General features: G+C 37.6%; 1 protein-coding gene across 14 annotated transcripts in view; it reads right to left on the bottom strand.

Moving 5' to 3' along the window:
- runx2b (RUNX family transcription factor 2b) overlaps positions 1-15,486 on the bottom strand; it is a 132,303-nt gene that overhangs the window by 22,566 nt on the left and 94,251 nt on the right. For 10 of the 14 annotated variants that reach the window (XM_079584837.1, XM_079584840.1, XM_079584839.1 and 7 more), the window contains 3 exons: positions 7,424-7,680; positions 5,788-5,944; positions 2,987-3,091 (listed from right to left, as the gene is read on the bottom strand). In XM_079584837.1, the coding sequence (XP_079440963.1) occupies positions 2,987-3,091; positions 5,788-5,944; positions 7,424-7,636 (475 nt within the window). In that variant the 5' untranslated portion in view covers positions 7,637-7,680. Of the gene's footprint in view, positions 1-2,986; positions 3,092-5,787; positions 5,945-7,423; positions 7,809-15,486 lie in introns of those variants that run through there. The other 4 variants (XM_079584833.1, XM_079584834.1, XM_079584830.1 and 1 more) reach the window with 2 other exon arrangements.

The following is a 15,486-nucleotide window of genomic DNA, read 5'->3' as shown; positions in this document are numbered from 1 at the left end:
AAAAATGCATAACTATATCAGTTGATAAAATAGACATGACTTAAATTACAGGACAAATTAATACTTTATTGTTATATAGGCCCTAAAATATAAAAAAAATATATAAATATACACACTTCTGTTCAAACAGTAAAAAAATAAAATACATTTTTCATCTAGGACACATTAAATTGATCAAAAGTGACAGTAAATACATTATTGTTACCCAAAAAATATATATATATTTCAAATAAATGCTTTTCTTTTGAACTTTATATTTCAAAGAATCCTGAACGGAATGTAGAATGGTTTCAACATTGATAATAATAATAAAAAATGTTATTTTAACAATTGTGACTGGAAAGGAAAGGTCAAGTCCATTGCATTGTATTATGGGACACAGTATTGCACACAGTATTTACCATGGTAAATAGTATATATGCATAAAGAAAATTGGCATATTATGCACGGTATACATACTATATACTGGATAAAAAGTAGTAGTATATGCTATTTCAGTATACAACAATAACACACTGCATTTAATACTGAATCCCACAATGCATTGCACTTTAACTTTCATTTCCAGTGTGGAAATGAACTGGTGACATCAAAGTCTATTTTTAAACCACAATTTTTAACATGCCAAGGAAAAAAAATACTATGTCAATGGCTACGGTCAACTGTCTGGTTACCAACATTCTTCTAAATGTCTTCTTTTGTGTTTAACAGAAAAAGAAAGTCATACAGTTTTGAAACAACATGAGGGTGAGTAAATGATGACACAATTTTTATTTTTGGGGTGAACTATCACTTTAACGCTGCATACGGTTTCACATACTTCTTTAAAAAAATAATAAGCAGTATACAGACAATACTGTGCAATATATGCACTAAACTTTAAAACTGAAAACTTTCGGTCTATCAGAGATGTGATATTCTTAATTGCAATCTGACAGCATATTGTAAGCGGAGACCGGAGCTTTCCAAAATCAGATCAGCGCTACACTAAAAGCCACCCGTAAAAGAGCCTTTCATCTGTTCATACGCACAATAACACGGCCTGCAAGCCTTTCAAAAACTTCACTTATAGATAAGGCAGAAATAGAGGAAGTCTTCAACATCAAAGACAAGGCCTGCAGTTGCTAGAGGCCATTGTAATACAATGAAGAATCAAGACCATATACAGCCTCTAAATACTAGTACCATATGTGTTCATTGAGAATAGTCTGAAAGTCAGAGAGAAAAAGAAAGGCAGAAATGTTGTTAGGGATGTGATAGGCTTGATTTCTAAGCCAAGACGAAAGTATATATTTTTCATAATAAAGTAAAACAGCTGCTTGCCAGACCAGTTGGCACTGACAGATGTAGTAGGGTTTTTTTTCCGCTGTTTTATAAGTGCCATTAAAACAAGCTGATGCAAGCACAATGTTACCGCGGTAGAACCTCTGTGCAGACACTAACCTAATGCTCAGACAGACAGCTGATTAAGATAACACCGACAGGCCAGCCGGCCACCAGGAACAACTCGCAAAAGTGCCACTTCTCTATCAGTCAGAATCCACTGTTTATTTTGTTGGTGGACAATTCGCTGCAGTGTTTCCCACACAAGTTTATGTTGTAGAGAGAAAAAATCTAATAAAATATCCAAAGAATACTAATCATAGTAAATATTTATTAATCATTAATCATAATAAATATTATTTTATAATATACATTTTATTAAAATAATATTTAATGGTAATTTAAAATGAATAACAAAATAAAATGTTTAAATATGTAAAAAAAATAGATCATTTTTTTATTTAATATTTGATGATATTGGAAAATAGGCACTGACGAATTGTTCACAATAAGAATATTAATATACGTTTTATAATTGAATATTAGTATTAATAGTATTAGTGTATAAGTATCAATACCAATTTTGATTCATGTTGACTTTAAAACTATCAAAACAAAACTCTAATTGTCTGTTGTGTATATATATCTTTAACTATATGTAACATGTCATATAGACAACTATGGGTTTCACTAACCTTTCTAAAAGTACACATCACAGTAATGACTCATTTTAAGAAGGACACATGGTGACACTTGATTTTAAGGGGACATTTAAGGTACACTGTACTGACTCAAAGTAATATTAATTAACTACATGTACTACTTACTATAGAGTTACGGTTAGGGTTAGAATTTGGTTTAGGGTTAGTTGCTTGTAATTATACATACATGTAATTTACTGTTATTAATAGTAAGTAACGTGTAACTATGCCACCTTAAAATAAAGTGTTACCAGACAATAATCTTCAGTTCAGTACGTTAGACTAACGATTCAATGAGTTATCTGACTGATTCAATCCAATGACTCAGTGTTTGATTAAAAATGATTCACCAATTGGCTCAACTGATTTATTGAAAAAAAAAGAACCAAATCTAGTGATTCGTTCAAGTTTTTCCTCTCTCGTCACAAAATATTTCACAACTTTGCAAAAGCATTCAATTATTCCACTGAATATCCCATTTCTCTCAGAAATTATAGTATATATATATCCAATGAATTCGGCATTAGTCATGGAAGGGTTTGTGGTACTGATTTTTAAACATAAAACTGAAAAAAAATCATAACTATATTTGTATGTTAAACAGAAAATATGAAAAAGTACCACAATCCCTTCCATGACTAATGCTGACTTCATTGGATATATACTGTACGTATATGTATTTCCCAATAGTAATAGCAATCCTGAAAACCAAGTCTCCAGTCTGTTCAAAGAAAAATGAAAGCCATCAATCTGTCTACCCTGAGAGAATTTCTCCGGCAATGATTTCACGACAAACCGATTGAGGCAGAAATCAGAAAATAAATAAATCAATCACTAGCACATGCACGAGTGACCGCAAGCCTTTGATGAGGTGCGATCGCGGCCCAACAGAGAGGTGGACGTGATGACAGGCCTCGTGGATGTGGTTAGTCACAGCCGTATGTAATATAAGGTGTACTCACTCCTGGGCTCCCGCGGTCCGTCCACCGTGACCTTAATGGCTCTGTGGTAAGTGGCCACTTGCGGTGGGTTTGTGAATACTGTAATCGTCAGGGTGAAGCTCTTCCCTGTGCAAACACAGAAACATTGAAGGGCTTTACTCAGTGTCAAAGCAAGACTGAGCTCCTTGAGTTTATAATGCGGGGATATTTACAGATTTGAGCAATAATGACTTCAGCATCATTTTCTTCTACTTTTTCTTGCTCTCAGAACATGAACAGGACAGTGGGCTGCTGGGAAATTGCGCGACGCTAAACTGTGGCATCGACAATCTAGACAGCTCACTTCCCTAAACACCGTTTCCAGACAATTTGTGCTCTCTGGTGGTTTAATACGGGGGAACAAGGGATTAACATGACGCTCCAATGGTTCCTACTCATGAATGCCCCTGGTTTGCTGGGGAGACAGGAAGTAGTGGGTGGAATACTTTGGCAACGATGGGAAACAGCTGGCAAGACGCGTGGAATCTCAGCACCACACAGCAGCACAGATCTGCTGACAGTGAATTCATAAGACTTGCGATCATAAAATAGAATTAAATATGACCAAATGGCTCTCATAATGTAAAAATAATTTGAACATATTGGTAATACAATATGTCATCGTGCCCTGGAATCTAATAAATCAAAAGTAGAAATAAATCTCAGAGTGTCAAAAAACATGAAGCTTTAAGAATCAAGGAAGCAAAAGATTTCTATTTAAACGTTTGTTTAAACTACATTTAGTGAAGTGTGTAATTCTTCACTTTCCTCCATGCAGAGACAACAATAAATAAGTTATTTGCAGGTTAGTCTGTCTAATTATAGAACTTCAATTTTAATAAACCAATGGTGTAAGTTTGGGGGCGTGGCTATCTTTTTCAGCGGCATATTTTCCCCCCTATTTATTTCTCCCGTATGAATTTCAAAAATAGTCTTCATTAAAGCGTTTTAAGCCAAAAAACAAGCCAAACAGTTATGAGGTGAATCATAATATTGCAAACTTCGATTTTGAAGCAAAACTATATTTGAAAAAATACAAAGATTATTAAACTTAACGGCTTTAATGAATGAAAAAACTACAAACCCATGCAGCATTGTGAACAGCATAATCAAATGAAAAACGATAGAAAAATATAAAACTACTCATTTAAAAATGTTGATTATATATATAAAAACATTATATTTTAAGTATATTATTGCAGTATGCAGACTCAAGATCCGGGAGTGGGCGGAGCTAAAGAGCTCTTTTGGCGAGATTTGCTTGTGGCGACTCTCTGATTGGTGGAATTTATGTACAGCATCATGGCTAATGTAGTTTTTTAACATGATTATTAAACACGATTATATAACATTTAAAAAAAAACTGAAATAAGGCGGGCTGACGGCTTCAACAGAAACAAATACTATTGATTAACAACCTCATATCTCACGGTAATGCTATCTTTAAAGGTTAATAAATTATCGTTATTTCCCAATGGAGAGAATTATAGGCTTTTTTAAAGAATCATTATTTTTACAATTTCATGCCGTGATTCTAAACGCACAGAATTTAACGCTTTACCCTTAATAAAATAATCTGAGCAATATGCAAAATGATCCAGCGCACAAAGGACCGCTACCAGGCACCTAAGTTGCCGTCGACGGTATGAGAAACCTTAGTGCAGAACGCACACAGACCTGTAATTTAATGAGTGCATTCTTACCGCCAATGTGGTGATGTGGTTTCACAACGGTGTCGGCTCGTAACTGATAGCTCAGTACGCAGACTGACTATAATTATTCTAAGAATGTCATGTGTCCCTGTTTGACCGCGTGCCTCTGTTACCAAATCTCCCTGGAGGATTTCTCCACATGACATTGTGCAAGTGTACATAAACACAAAATGATTAAGCTTAATAGAAAAACGCATGGTGTGATCGTATAATCTGGAATGGCAAACCTGTGTAAACAGGAGTGAACCTAATAAAGTGCATTGCTTGGACAAGCTTGAAATTAAGTTTCTCGTGATGATCAAAACCTTATGATGTAAAAGTTACTGTATAATACTTTTAATTAATTTTGTAGCTAAATATAAAATGGTCCTACATATCAATTGTGTACTGTAATTGTGCATTTTAACTAATCTTTAAATTGATTTCCTGCTTGATACTCATAAAAGTATTTTTAGAGTGCAGACCTTTTTTGCATTATTTTACTGATATATAGGTCTCAGCTAGCTAGGAGAACGCGGTGAGTGCTTTGCATTTTAATAAATAAAAAAAAAGAATTAAAACATTGAATGAGTTGGGCCAAATAGTGAAGGAAAGCCTCAACAAGGGTCCGATATCCATGTGAACACCTTTAATGTGGTTTAAAAGGATGATTTGTTTACCATACATGATTCTAGAACTATCATGTTTGGTTATTTCATGATTTGATAGCTACCAATATTCTACAGACCCCCAAAAGGGACATGGTGAAGAAAAAAATATACAGTATGAGATGGGAGGAAAAATGATTTGGCAATGATTTACGTTCCCTTGCAAATTATTTTTTCATCTTTTTTTCTTCTTCATCACCATGTCCCTTCAGGGGCTCCGTACTACTCTAACATGAAAGCAGTCATAATAAAAAAGGTGTGGCCAAATTTTTGAGTGACAGTTAAACTTATTTTTTATTTTCTGCACAAATTCAAGCCACCCTTGATATAAATACATTCCCAATGTAAACCTGCATGATGAGGGATTTAAATCATTTTAAACAATCCGAAAACCTTCTAAACATTTCTCAAAAAGTGGACTGACCTCTTCCGCTTCGGCCCACAAAGCGCAGGTCGTTGAAGCGGGCCACCTGGTTTTTCATAACTCCTGAGGCATTCCTGAGCTCAGCTGAATAATTCTCATCATTCCCAGCCATCACTGTGACCACCGTCCCATCAGCCACCTCTCCCAGGGCCACCACCTGCGGACAGAAGCATGATGCAACGGTTCAAACAGCGCATGTTCTGTTCAGCAGCTTCTTCAGACAGCTCCTGCGGCTTCTGATTATTATTTAATAGCAGGATTTCATGCAAACAATTGAACATATGTGCGTATTTATGCAGATTTAACATGAAAAGAAAATAATCATTACTTAAAAAAAAAAAAAGTTTTAAAGGGATAGTTCACCCAAAAACGAAAATTCACCGTCATGTTGTTCTAAACTCTAAAAAGAGTTTCTTTCTTATGTTGAACACACAAGATGATATTTCAAAGAATGTTGGTAACCAAACAGTTTTTGGTCCCCATTGACTTCCATAGTATTTTCTTCCTACTTTGGAAGTCAATGGGTGCCATCAGCTGTTTGGTTTGGAACAACTTGAGTAATGACAGAATTTTCATTTTCGGGTGAACTATCTCTTTAACTTTTAATGCATTTGGCTTGTAATGCATGATTGAAGCGGTCTAAAAAGCAGCTGGCATAAAATAATAAATATGATTTATTAAATAATTTATTGTAATGTCTATGCTGTGCTTGTGTGACAATCTATCATTATCGTTATTAAACATTTTAAAAGTTAGTTTACATCAGACTCAGCATATTGCACCTAAAGCGATATATTTGCATATGATCTTGGAATTCTATTTCATCATTACTAATCTAGCTACTAATCTGGCAATTACCAAATAGCTAACCACACCTGCACAGGCCTGACTATAAACACGAGCCAAGAGCAATGATTCTGCCACAGGCCGAAATTACACATCAAACAGTGAATAAGGCCAGAGCAATGTCATTATTTCTTATTAAATGAAGCTTTGCTCCAGTAAAGTCTATTTTGTTATTAAGGGGGAAAATTGCTGTTCACACACAATTACTAGAGTATAAATAGTACAAAGGCACAATTCAGACTGACACAGTAACTATCTGTGACAAAATAGACACATTCAGCTAAACTAACTGAAATTAATACAATTATATGAAGTATTTTTCGTATAAATGTCAGCTGATGGGCCCTTAGGAACAGCAAATAAATATTATAAATATTAACAATAAAAATAAAAATGTACAAGTAATCTCGATCTCTAGTACATGCTACAGTTAAAATCTAAAAGGCACTTCGCAAAATATTTTGGTATATAATGTATTAGGCCTATTAATAATGCTGTTTAAATATGTTTTATTAAATTAAGACATCATATTACTGTAATTATGTTCTTATTTCTCAGTGCAGTCAGAAGTGTTAAAACTGCATAGAAAATTTGACATGCACAAGCTTCATTTTTCACTTGACAAAGTTATGCAGACCTAAAAACTAACAGAACAATCGTCCAAACACTTTACATTACATCCAGTGCCCATGTTACACATTTAAAACACGTCACTCTAATAAATTACTATTTACGTAGTCATAAAGACTAAAGCATTTTCCAAGATGCACATTTAAAAACGAGTTCTTACCTTAAACGCAACCGGTAGGGTTTTATTACACCTCCAATGAGAAGGCAAGACCGAGCAGAGAAAGTTTGGACTGTCGGTCCGGACCAGTTCGGCGGGGTGGTCGGCGATGATCTCGGCCATGGAGCGGTTCTCTTGCGCGCGGAGTCTCGGCACCACCGCGCTGTCCTGGTGCTGCTGCTGCTGCTGTCCTGCGCTCGGGTTCACATCGTTCATCTTCACCGACACCGGCGGACTGAACCTCCGGCCGACGCTGGGATCTACGGGAATGCGCATCACAACAGTCGAAATTAGCCGAAAACGAACGTATGTCCTCTGGTTGCGTGTGAGGAGCGCCGTCAGTCCCTCTCCGTGCGCTCAGCGCTGCAGTCTGATGAGTTTGGGAAGTGCTGCGGGTTACACACACACACACACTCAAACAGACTTCAATTGGCGCTTTGCGCTCAGTCGTCATTAACTACGTTTCCTGTATTAAAAGGCGCTTAATTCACCGGCACACTGTGAACGTGCACGGTTTGGTCGTGTCTCTGAAAAAGTTTTAAGATTGTATGAATATGATCATAGCAGATTAGACAAATTGTCTAAAAAAACGAATCAGAAAACGTGTTAGCAGCGGCACTAGAGCGCGCTGGCACGCAATCGCTCTCAGTCCGGATAAAGAGGTACAGTAGAGACAGTCGGATTTCATTGCATATAAACAATATCTGTTCATAATAAATATAAGGCGATGTTTTGTCTCTGGTGTGTAGGATCAGTAAGTTCTCTCTAATAGCGCTCCCTGGAGAGCGCAGGATCAAATTAAGCTTTAAGGATGAAAAGAGCTCAGGAGGCGAAATGTTTGTTGCTTCCAATGTGGTTGATCTTTGAAGACAGGGATTTCTCTTTTTTGTGGTTCATATAGTTCCAGCATCATGCAATCATTAAAGTGATGCCAATCAAACACGTGATGTCCCGATCACATCATAAAATTTCAACTGAAGTCAACTCAACACTGATCATGTCGATCTTTAGTCTGTGACTCTGCCTGTGAGTGTTTAAAACTGCATTGCTATTATAATTTATATGATCTGAATGGAAATTGTCTTTGTGGGTCCTGAATAGATTAAATTACTGTATTATGAAAATATCATGTTTTCCTTGAAACCAGTAACAGAAAGGACATTATTTAATTAGGCTAGGTCCTTTTTCTATGCACAATGGCAATAGAATTTGCATGCATAAATTAATTAAACCACACATGGTGATTACAAGAACTTCACTTATATTTAATATGTTGTGTTTTTTTAAACACTGAAAAAAAGCCAATTGGAAGTTTTTAAATTATGGTTAGAATTCAGAAAGTACTAATTTTTTTCCACTTTATATCTATAAGTATCTGCTGTCACGTGTCTTAATAAAGTTAACATTTCTAAATATTAACACAATATTTAATTATTGTTTTGGCTGACAAATACTATAATATTAACATTTTAAAATACATGTGACATCTGCTATTAAAAGAACTACCCTCCAATCCAAAAAAGGAGTTTAATTAAAGAAAATGCTACACTTTTTTAAGGGGTCCTTGGTGAAATTATACATTTAAGTACTGAGTAATATTAATTAACTACATGCACTTACTATAAGGTTAGGATTAGGATAGGTATAGGGTTAGTTAATTATAATTTATAATTACAATAAAAACGACATGTAACATACAGTAAAAGTGTTACCAAAGAAAATTAAGTGGAGTTACATGAAAGCTTCTCATCTTTTTCTAAGAAAGTGTGACTCACAGAGCAACATGCTGGGATCATTTGAGTGAGCCATAATGACAGAATATTTTCACAATCATATTATACACTTTCCACACGCACTGCTACCCCATAAAGCACAGACTTTTAACACCCTTTGAGCAAAGCTTCTTTTGACTCTCTGAACAGAGGATCCATAGACAGCCTTCCGTGTAAAAGACATGTCATCTAATAACTCGAGCTCTCCATCTCACAGTGATACTGTAGATGGCAATCTCTCCCTCTGGCTCAACGGATCGTGATTAACCCGAGTCATAAGTGTTGCAATATGTTTCACACATTTAAAAATTCATTGGAATAATAGGTAATTTCGAAGGGAACACAGACACGGCCAATAAACAAAATAGGATATAAACAAAGCGTCTAATTAATCTTGGCAGAAACGTGCAAGAGAAATCGATCTGGCTCAATCAGTGACAGCAGTCAATCAAAATTCTCCCAAATGTTTGTCTTGGTACCTCCTTCAGCTTTAACATTTAAACTAATATTTCAGTAGTAGGGGAAAGCATATGCCTTAAACATGTTCCTGAAGAGTAGAGAAGAAAAAAAACGTGAAAGAACACGAAGACATTTACAATATCCTGAAGCTAACATTGAGACCTTCAGATATTGCCATTTTGTCATGAAAAAAATCAGGGATTCAGATTCATACCTACAGCTAGAAAACAGGCTGAAGTAGCTTAGTATTGACACACATACTGTATGAATGTCTTGCAGGGTGGCATGAGTGGGGGTGGCGACGGTTTCTTGGGCACGGTGTGCGTCTCTTGTATGTGGGAGGGATAGGAAAAGCTTCAGGAAGCCCTGACATGCATCTGGCACGTCGTTAAGAGAGAGAGAAAAAATGGTTTGAGTTATACAAGTTGCGATTGAATTACACCGCCTCTCCGTTCGCCCCGAGCACCGAAAATGTGTTCAAGATTGGCCAACGTTATTAAAGATCAATTTTCAATTCGTAAAAAAAAAGGTAAATCAAAGCAGATACGATTGAATTCACAAACACCCTGTCTATTATTCCGACAGCTCGCCTGATTTTTGCTCGAGTCTCAATCGCTGATTTGTTTGGGAAATGAAATCAATGTTGATGAAAATTATGTTAATAATGCCTCGCAGATGGACGCCGAACGGCTATCAATAAAACAATGATGCAAATAAAACCTAATAAGAGGAATAAAGCAACTGTCGACATGTCCAAACAGCGAGGCGTGTTGAATCATATACACGACGAGATATCAAAGAGCATTTATCACATCTGAATCCACTTTGCCGGTACAGTATGGCCGCCATCTGCCAGCAATATCAGCGTTGAGCGAAGGCACGTGATTGGAGTGGCTCGCTGTGCCTCGAGAGCTCTGCCCACTTCTTTTCGGGGCGTCTCGTTTGATCTCCTAATGAGCCAAACGGAGCCCACACAGCTGGCTATGATGTGCTACAAAGATGAGGGGTTAGAAGGCATCCACCGAGCAAGAACCCGGGATTACTGCGCGCTATTCCGAGCTGTTTGTCACCAGACACCCGTGCTGGATTGGAACCAGCTCAAACGCTGATGATGTGATAAGCCGAACGTAACCGAACCCTTATCTGCTGATGCCGTGATGCGTCGAGCTGACAGCGTAATCCAGCGCGGGTCGCTCATCAGAGACGGCTGAAAGAGGCCGGTTTCAACGCAACCAGACAAGTAGTCATGCTAAAAAATCCGCCAGCAACACTCCCCCCCCCCCCCCCACAGACCCCGAATTATAAGTGATGACACGGGACAAAGAAACCATTGTTGACTGGTAATGTAAACACGAAGAGACACAGAGCTCCAGGGCTTTAATGATATCCAAATGACTCCAATTCAGATTCATACAGCCCTGGGATTATGTAACGTGCTACATGAGTGTTTTTCTCCGCTTCTTTCTCGTCCTGCATTCTTTCGACGGTTGAGAGGAAAAGTACAGCCACTTAAGTCCCTGGATCAGGGCTCTATTTCACAGTGGTGCATTTTTTGAGACACTTAATTATGGCTTTATGTGGGGAGCAATTTGATGGGGCTACGGAGGCTTCCAATTTGAAATAGTTACTTTCCATCCTTGGCACGCTTCACGAGAACATGCGCGCGCGCGCAGAGCGGGATGGTGATGATGAGTCGTGCGCAGAATTCGTGGCCTTACCTCATCAGGAAGACCTTCACGACAGCCTTTCAACCCCCAGATTTAATCTGAGCCTATAATTGGCGTTTTGTCATTGACTGGTCAGTGACTTCATCAGTGCAGACGAGATCTTCAGGACTGTGGGTTGCCAGCGAGGCACAAGAACTGGCTCCGAGAGCAAATTGGACCCGTGCTATGGGCGCAAATTTCAGGAACACGATGGTTTTTTGGGATGTGCGCTGTGTTCGTTATGGAAAGTGGAGTGGGGGGGCTGTGGTGGTGGTGGTGGTGGTGATGGAGAAGTGGGGGTTGGTTTTGGTGGCAGGCTACAAAGACAATTTCCTTTTTGCTCTCATTGGCATGACTGTCTGCCGCCTCTAGCCTTCATGGAGGTCCTTAATTGAGATCACTTGTACATAAAAATAGGAACAGAAAAGGAACTTTTGCGGCTTGTGAGGGGGAAGAGGGGAATTAAAAAAGGCTGCTAATACGTGACAAAGGCTCCCATTAAAATACTCGTAACACTAAAGTCAAGTATAAGAGATTGAAGGCTGTTGCCATGGCGACAGCTCAGAGATTTTTTTATACTCCCTGACTTAGCGTGCGACTGGTTCCCCGCGTGAGTGAATTGTGTTGAGAAACATGTCACACTGATATTCCGATGAGGCCTACCTTATAACTGCAATTTGATGGCAGGTTAATATACACTCTTTAAATATTGATTTTTTTTTTATATACTGAGCTGAGCTTGAGATGTATGTTTACCTGCGGCTTGCAAACGTCTTCGCATGACCAAGTAATAGCAACAGTAGGCTGTTTGATCATTTTCTGTAACAAACTTATCGTAAATATAATACAAAACATACATTAAAAATGTAAAAAAATTAAAACAGTAGCTTACTGGTCTAGAGATGCAAGCATTTACACATTTACACTGTGAAAACTGAATTCACACTCATAAAAGAGAAGGCAAAAAGTACCCAAATGACCTAGTACTTCCGGAGAGATCCTGAAGTGTGCGTACGATGGACTCTTTACTATCCCATAAGGCCACGGGAGAGGGTTAATGAATGGCAGTGACGCACCTGACGCTGGTAGGTCACATGACAGTGACAACAACATGGCGAATGTAGTACGTCCGGATTACATTTATAACTTTTTGCAAGGGCAAATTAGCGTGACGGCACAATTCTTAAAAAGCACAGATGGGAGTGGAAAGTTCAGTTTGTGATCTACTGACAAATTTAAGAACACAGACGCAGCCGGATCATTTCCATAACTTAACTTAACTTCCAAACTTAAATGCCACAATACTTATTTTTGAGCACTATATTGTTTTATCATAATTAAAAACCCAAGTTTTTTGTGTGTGTGTGTGTGTGTGTGTGTGTGTGTGTGATATTTGCTTGAAAAGTGTGCACCATTCCAATGGTTTTTGTTTAGCTATTTTTGTCCAAACAGTTTTGGTGGGAACTACATATTATTTTATATATAAAACAAGACATTCAGCCCACAAAAAGGGTCTTCCTTTTACATGCATAGGTTAGGTTGCATTTCCAACTGGTATCTGCTGTTTAATTGAGCGAGTGTGGATTAGTGATTTATTCAGAGGAATAATCAAGGGATCAGTCTAAAGCAGACCCTCACACGAGGCACTCCTGGACGAGGGTCGGGTATCACTTCTGTACAACAGCGTGCTTATTTTGGACCGGATTAACCTTCAGAATTCCACCTCACACTTTCGCCTTCCGCTGTGGATTGCACGGGTCTACTTCCTCTCTGAAACGGCCTGGTTAGTCGAAAAATATTTATAGTTATTACGCCGTTCTCATGTGTCCACAGTCAGTTAGTTCCATTTTGTGCGCGAGGTAAAACTAATAGGAGATTTATGTGGGGGGATTTCACCTCATCCCGCAGTAGATTGAGGATGATTTATTGGCTGTATAATATGAACTACTGGTGGATTGAGTAACCAGAGGACAACCCAAACAGGCAGGTATCCAGAAAGCAACTCGCAAGGGAGCTATCACCTATCACATCGCTGCTGTACAGCTCCGGCTTTATTTCCCTGTTTGGATGCAGGAGGGCTTGTGCTCAGGTGTTTAAAAAAGAAAAAAAAGTCTGGGCGAAAGAAAAAAAAAAAAAAGGGAAAGTTGGGATATTAACGCAGCTGCAAAGAGTTGAACGTAAACCTTAAAATATAACCTGGCCATATGTGCACAGCAGTGGATTAAATGAATTATTCCAGGACGTCAGAAATCTGTGGGACCAGGTGATTTGCTTGGCTACTAGTCTGATATTTCTTTTGCATAAAAATAAGGCTGCCATTGTTTGCCTCGAAATCGAATCATTCTCATGGGGTGCAAACCTGTCCAGCTCTCTATTCTTTCAAGACATTTCAACTAGAGTTCGTCGTTCCCAGTGCTTAGGGGAAAATGGTAATACAACCCAAAAATGAAGAAGAAGAAAAAAAAAGAAGAGTCTTCTCAGTCTCAGACTCTCGTGATGGTTGTTGCAACAGGCTAAATGTGATAGCAGGGAGGTAATTGAGAGAAAATGCTACTGCGAGTAAAGGGTAATGATACTGCCACAATGACTTTAGGGTTGGGGAATATTTTCTTTCGGAACCGGCTCCAGTCTGAACAGATTATATTCAACCTCTTTGAACTCTCTCGCCCTGCTACAGCACTGGAAGTTGATTGTATGAGTTTAAATGGCCCAAAAAACAAATGGGTTCTCATCACGCAGACATCTTTCTAATGATAAAATGTTTTGGTTGCCCATTTTCTGTCCATGCAAAATATTAATATTCAGATATTCTATATATTCTATATATATATAGATGGGTTCCAATAGATTGAAATGATTAATTACTTTTGCAGCTGTTTTTTTTTGTTTGCAGTTATGCTGAAACTACAGTAAACGCAAAAGTCTTTGCTTCATGCAAAAGTTGGAGCGATTTTTCTGTATTTTTTCTGTAGCAGCCAAAATGTGCGCCTCATTTTGAAATCCAAATATCTAATGTAGGGTGTTGAACCAAACTCAGAAGAATTTTAACTCGTGAAGGAACATTTGACTGTCTTCCCAAATCCCACTGGGAGAATTTATATTATTGGTAATCGCAGCACTTTAGGAGCGATACGCCTGTGGTTTGCCTGCGACATACCAGTGCAATCTAGACATTTTCAGAATTGAACAAAATTACTCTTTGGCATTAAACGGCAGGGATCTCAGATGTCTCAAATTCACTGCAGTGTTGTATTGCTCATTTGATTTAACTGCTAAACTGATTAAATCATAATCATTTAATAACATTATTAACATGAAAGGATGAAAATACATTTAATGTGTTAAAAACATGAGCATTTTAAAATACAGGAGATGTTGTGACTGGAAAAAAAATAATTATCCTCTTGAAGATCTCCTCTAGACATTAAGATCTTCATCTAGATGCGCAACACATCTAAGTCTAATTAAATCAGTTACTTTGCTGATTAAAAGCCCAGGAGGACATCCAATTCCACTAATTATACATGCTATTATGTAACTAGCTCTAGGGCAAGACTGTCTGATCTTTATAAAACATTATTTTCACCAATTAACTGAAAATAAATCACACAACAAAACAGAATATGGTGATACATTTCTGTATCTAAACAGTAGCCTCCTATGATCTTCCCCTCGAGGATCTATAAATCAGTGGATCTCATGCAACTGTGTCACGACACAAGCGCAGGTTTGCTCTGATTGGTTTGCAGACGACAGCGAAAACAAAACACTAAATGCAAATGACATCCAACTATGTGCTGAAGCGCATTTTCTTTTTCAGTCTCTCATGTACATTTTGTGCAAAAGAAAACAGGTTTGGTTCCACACTATGTGTATGGCAAGCCATTTTGACTTTTATTCATTTCCAGGATATGAATTATTGAAATCAACAATACATTTTCACTGGTTAAAATGCTAATTCTTGATATCAGGAATTAGATTTCTACTAGTAACAATGGTAATTTTTGATATTTTAAATGTCACCACAGGCTGCCATTCAAATTCAATTGTTGATATCAATAATTTATTTCTTCTGAGTTGAAATTACGATTTCACATATCAGAAATACAGTTCTTATAGTAAAAATCAT

Source organism: Phoxinus phoxinus, assembly GCF_949152265.1.
Source record: "Phoxinus phoxinus genome assembly, chromosome: 16".
NCBI classification, from domain to species: domain Eukaryota; kingdom Metazoa; phylum Chordata; class Actinopteri; order Cypriniformes; family Leuciscidae; genus Phoxinus; species Phoxinus phoxinus.
Note: the sequence above shows the minus strand (reverse complement) of the source record. Positions and strands in the feature narration are given on the sequence as shown.